General features: G+C 31.7%; 1 protein-coding gene across 1 annotated transcript; it reads right to left on the minus strand.

Annotated features, from left to right (window-relative positions):
• Positions 1 to 2,060: 2,060 nt before the first annotated feature.
• Positions 2,061 to 4,583, minus strand: LOC141711359 (cyclin-D4-1-like). The gene is made up of 6 exons (XM_074513757.1): positions 4,069 to 4,583; positions 3,757 to 3,843; positions 3,548 to 3,646; positions 3,241 to 3,442; positions 3,029 to 3,153; positions 2,061 to 2,647 (listed from the first exon to the last, which is right to left on the minus strand). Exons 1-6 carry the CDS (start codon positions 4,372 to 4,374, stop codon positions 2,420 to 2,422), a joined length of 1,047 nt encoding a protein of 348 aa, XP_074369858.1. The 5' UTR covers positions 4,375 to 4,583; the 3' UTR covers positions 2,061 to 2,419.
• Between the last annotated feature and the right edge of the window lie 1,417 nt (positions 4,584 to 6,000).

Raw genomic sequence — 6,000 nt, forward strand, 5'->3', positions numbered from 1 at the left:
AAAAATGTTTTGATGACTCTAGCATCTCTCGTACATAAATTTATGCTAATTTTATTTTTCTTTCTGAATTCTGAATCTCCAATTCTGTAATCAAAATGTAACAAGTTGGGCGAAATAGAAAAAAACATATATATGGAAAGGAAAATAAGAGACAAACTCTCTGTTTAGAATAGTTAAGTGATACTGCTGCATAATTCAAATATGTGCATTTTTGAATAATAAAGTTTATAATCACTTATAAATAATAGAGTAACGGGTCCCAAAAAAATTATCAAAACTTTTTCAAAAAATGAGTCGTTGGTTTGTGATTAGTTGATTGTTTATCAATATAATAGACCTTACGCGTGTTAATATCACTCTCACCGATTAAAACATGTAATGAGTATTTTGAGAGTTATTTATATTTTAAAGCAAACTTTCGAATAAACGATAATCGAATCGTAAACAACAAATTCGGCATGAGCAAAAATCAAATTCATGATACAGGACGACATTGGATAAAATTTTACCACTAGGTTATCTTAAAGTCCTTGCTCAAACTATAAATACACACATTTACTGAAATTCTAAAAATGTACAAAACTACATGTGAACTAGGGCTGTCAAAAAAATTCGAAAAATCCGATATTCGTCCGAAAAATTCGCATCCGTATCCGATAAAAAGCGGATATTATCCGTATCTGAGAAAAAGCGGATATTATCCGTATCTGAGAAAAAGCGGATATTATCCGTATCCGAATTCGGGATATTCAGATCCAAAACTAAATACATATATGATATTTAAATTATATAAATATAAAATTATATATAATTTAAAATTTATTTTTTTAGTTTATAGTGTTTGTAAATGTATTAAATAATACATTTATACAAATTTTATATAATTGTACACTTAATTTATACATATATAAATATATTATGTGTATTTAATCGTAGAAAATGTTCAATAATCATCGTAAAAACGGTAGGGGTAACAAAAAAATTCAAAAAATCCGATATTCGTCCGAAATATCCGCATTCGTATCCGAGAAAAAACGGATATTATCCGTATCCGAAATCAAGCAAACATTATCCGTATTCGAATCCGATGATTGTGAATGCGGATACGGATATAGGCATATCCGTGCCTATATCCGTATCCGAATTATCCGTTTGACAACCCTACTGTGAACCAAATTTACAAGAAATTTATTCATCCACACCATCTCTTCTCTGGACTCTCTGGGCATTAAATACATGTGTGAGCAATATGCCAATATCTGAAACATTCTGCCCTTCTTAAATCTTCCATGATAGACTTATTGTTTCAAACACCTTAGCTCCATCTTTCCATTCAGTTTCCGTGACATTATTTATAACACAAGCATTTAACATTCACTATTATGATTTATAACATATCATTGTACTGGACTCCTGGGACCAAAAATCTTCTTAGAAACTCATTTTCATGTAGCTACTTGCAACAATTATGTTTGAACCTGCACAATCCAGCTAAATTTTCGAGTATGATTGCGCCTTTCGTATAGCTCTGTTGTACATTGAATTGAGCTGGATTCTATTTTTTTTTCTCTGCACATAAGTTCTAAATTGTAGCCTGGTGAAGAAGAGGTTGAAATCTGAATAATGTGATGAATAGCTGTTCAAATTTTGTGAATGTTTGTTACTCCCTCCGTCGCACTGGGATGTTTACATTACTATTCAGCACGCATCTCGAGGCTTCTATAAAGTATAGTTTCATGATGTTTTTTTCAAAAAAAAAAAAATTTGAATAAAAGTTTAAACATAAAAAAAATTTTCAAAAAAAAAAATAAAAAAAAATATTATGAAACTATACTTTAAACGAGTATTGAAAAGCGTACCGAAAAGTAATGTAAACAATCCAGTGGGACCAAGGGAGTATGCATTAAGCATGACTCTACAAGTAAAAAGTATGCCATATTCATTCTGCAGAAGTCACAAGTTTTTGAGGATTCAATCAAAACCATATGACTTGTGAAGATGTAATAGAGCAAATGTTTGATGAGATGACAAGATTAGAGGAACATAATATTTATTAACAGTAACACAACTAACCAAAAATTTCATTTCCACAAAGTACTATATAATTTTTTTTCTCTCTTTCCATAATCAGGCAATCAGCAAAAGGGAAATGCCTCAAGCCTAGTACAAATTTATATCAAAGCAAATGTACATTTTTAATAATCTACTACATTGTGCTAATAAACTTGTCTTCTCATATCTTAGCTGTCAAAGAGGCCTGCCACTGCATAGTGTCTAACAGCTGAGAACCGTTGCATGCTTTTCGCATGAAATAACTTCTAGAGTTTATTTGGCTCTTGGCAAGGCCTTGCCTCAATGACCCAACTTCTCGAAAACCACTTTTCACTCACTGTTTGACAAGATTTAGAGAACGTGTGGTTTAACTTAGCTTCCTCCTTTTAGTGTTCTCGGCATAATAAGAAGAATTTAAACATGATCCAACTGTTGAATCAGCACTTCTGTAGCTTAAACAAGCACCCGCATCTAGCACACCACTCGGGCTTCGGGGCAATGACGATGAGATTAATCCATTGGGTCCACTACTGCCAATTGCACTTAAAGATGGTGGTGATTTCTTTATCAGTTCAACACACTTGACCAATTTATCCTGCAAAAAATATAAAGGAAAAACCATCAGAATTTGTTGATATGTTAAGTACTGTTACGATAATTTGTGTGTAGATTGATTAGCTCTACACTTGGGCATAAGAACATAAAAGGTAATACAACTTTTGTGACCCTCAAGGCATTTAAATGACTTTGGTGGCTACTTTAGTATCCGATTAGAAGATTAGCGCACCAAGTGGCTTACCATATTCTAAAAACACTGATGCAAGTAATCAAACTCAAATGACAAGTAAAAATATGAAAGGTAAATAGATATCATTTCATTTGCTAACTCTCCACTTCTATCCTTTTTGGTTACTGCATTATTTCATTGTGACTCTCCCATCCTCTCTTTTTGTATAATGGACCACAAATTTATTACCTTTTGGAAATGGTAATCGAGTTCATATAATGCATTCTCTGTTTCTACTGTTTCAGTTTCTCCTGCAACAGACAGAGCCACTGCTGCTGCAATTTCAGAAGGCCTGAATTCCAAGAATTCAATCCCTGAATTTAAGTAACATTAAAGATAATATCAGCAAACACACAAAAAACACACACATATGAATCACCATAAAAGATATAGAAATTGACCTTTTATCAGGCTTGATATAAGTTGTATTGATCTAAAGATTGTCGATGTTGATGCAATATGATCCCCCATAGTCTTTGCAAGGAAATAATCAATAAATGAGAACGGAGTTATTGATTGCATCCTCCACTTCAATGTGCTCAAAACAAGAAGTTCCATTCTCTGTATGGTTCTTGCTTCAAATACAAATTTCGATTCACAAACCTAATAATCATAATCAGAAATCAATCCAGGGAATTATATCAAAATCACTAATGAAGAATCTTTATTCGATCAGTAAACACTTCTAACAATGCTACAAGTATGAACCTGTAAATCTAAGAGCAATGGCACTTCAGTCTCCTCCGTTTTCGCTGCTAGAGACACACAAGCAACAGCCAACAATTGCATCATCCATGCCTTGCCAGCCTAAATATTCACAAACTATCCATCACACTTCTATATAAATACACTTACAAGTCACAAGTACATTACAAAAAACTCAAACAACATCGATTTTAAGTACATTAGAATCTTACTGGTAACTCATAGGCAGAGATGAATCTGTCCAAGTAGTTCACTGATAAATAAGCACACTGAGGCCCAAAATTGAAATAAGAATGAACCTATAAAATAGCCAACACAAATCATCACTTACATTTTCAAGAACCAAGATTAATAATCTTTAGTTACACACATTTTCAATAAAATTAAACCACAGCCCATTTCATTCATCTCAATCAAGAACTAATTTAAACAAAAAAATCCCAAAAAATGGTAAAATACCCATCTCAAAAAATGCAATATATATATGTGTATATATAATCACACACACAAACACACACACATACCTTTTCAATCCAATGAACAGCTTCTTGTCTAGCCTTTAAATCCAAATCCCCATTTCTCAATCTTTCCAAAAAATCAGAAGCAGGCAAATGTTCACATTCTTTTTTAAACATCAAGTTCAAAACTTCATCACTCTGTAATGGCAAGAAAGTATTGATAGACACTTGTTTAGCCTCAAAGTTTTGATTTTTACTGGTTTTATAGTGATGTGTGGTGTCAAACTCTTCAAGACTCTCATCAAAATATATACTTTCAGTTTCTTCAGCACAGAGTAGGCTTGATACTGCACAATCAAGACTTGGTGCCATTTCAAAACAAATTTAACTCTTGTTTATATAAATCTCTCTGTCTTCTCACCCCAAATTCTTTATATATATATATATTCTGAGAGAGATGGTAGAGAGAGAGGGAGGGGGAGAGAGAGAGAGATGGGAGAGAAACTGAGAGAGAGAGAGAGATGGGAGAGAAACTGAGAGAGAGAGATGGGAGAGAGGGGAGGTGGAGCAAGGTTTGGAGAATGAGGGAGAGGGGATTGCAAAATATACTAGTAGACAAAGCAAGAAATAGAAAAAAAAGGTGGTAGATTTTTTTTTTTTAATATGTTGCTAAATAAAAAAAAAGGAATTGTTTTTTTCCATAAAAGTTTTTTTAAGTGTTCCTTTAATTGAGTGATATTAAAGGGAATTAGACGGGCTGACAGCTTAATGCAGGTGTGCCAATTATTATAGAAAAAAAGTTTTATAAGTTTAAAAATAATAAGGAAATAATAATGTGGGTATTTTTCAGTAAACCAAATTCATATAAATAATTAAAAAATATTATTCCCTATTTGGACAAAATGGAATTTCTTAAAATTCACTTTTAACACTCGAAATGAAATTTAACTATTGTGTTACGTAATTACACAAATCTTGATGGCATCCTACTTAAAAGCCGCGACATTTCGTAATTAATATTTCCAAATATGTAACTTTAGAAATTTCAATTTTAATGTTATCAAAATATTTTTCAAATGTTTAATTATATATATATATATTTATTTTTTATTATGGTTAACTCGTACTCGCTAACATTCGGATGCGCGCTAGGTAAATCTAGGGGCTCACGCAGTAACCTACAAATCCCGTAAATCACGGTAAATCGCATTTTAGTAACATACTCTCGCTAATGAGACATTATCATAAATTCCCCTCCCGTAAAGATTCGAAACTGTAACCAAGAGGATAATTATCTCTTTTTTAACCAACTGAGTCAACCCTTGCGGACTTATCCAATATATTTGATAAAAATTATCACGGGTCTCTCATATATAAATATTAGTCCACAGATGAAAATATGAAACGTGTCATTTGATAAAATTTTAAAATTATTTTAAAATTTAATTCAAAAATAAATTTACAAACAAAATTGTGTATAATTTTCAATCTTGCAATAATAAATACATGTAATAAACAATATATTACAAATATTCCCGGTTACGAAAACTTTGAATGAGAATACGTCTAAATAAATAAGTCGTGGCATGTCAAAAATTAACGACAACTTTAAAACGTAGTTATTCCAAATTAATTCGGGCACACCCGTGTTTCACATCTTTAATGTTATTTTGATATCTAATATTTGTAGCAATAATAAGTACAACAAATTAGTGATTATAATTAAGGAATAAAGAGAAAGATAAAAGGTTCCATTAACACTTTCTTGATTTTGTTACGTGGGGTAGTGACGCGTGGATTTCAAGCACAGTTGCTGATTGTAACTCCTGATTGTATACAGAAAAATTAATTAGAAATGAAAATTTAATTTATGAAAGCTAATTTTGTTTTTTTGCCTTGATCAAAAATATATCTTAGGAGTTTTTTAGTTCTAGACTAATAAGACTAGGTAACGGTAATCGAAATATTAGTTAACGGAAAAAGAAAATTTAAATTTAT

This window comes from Apium graveolens, chromosome 3 (genome assembly GCF_009905375.1).
Source record: "Apium graveolens cultivar Ventura chromosome 3, ASM990537v1, whole genome shotgun sequence".
In the NCBI taxonomy this organism is placed as follows: domain Eukaryota; kingdom Viridiplantae; phylum Streptophyta; class Magnoliopsida; order Apiales; family Apiaceae; genus Apium; species Apium graveolens.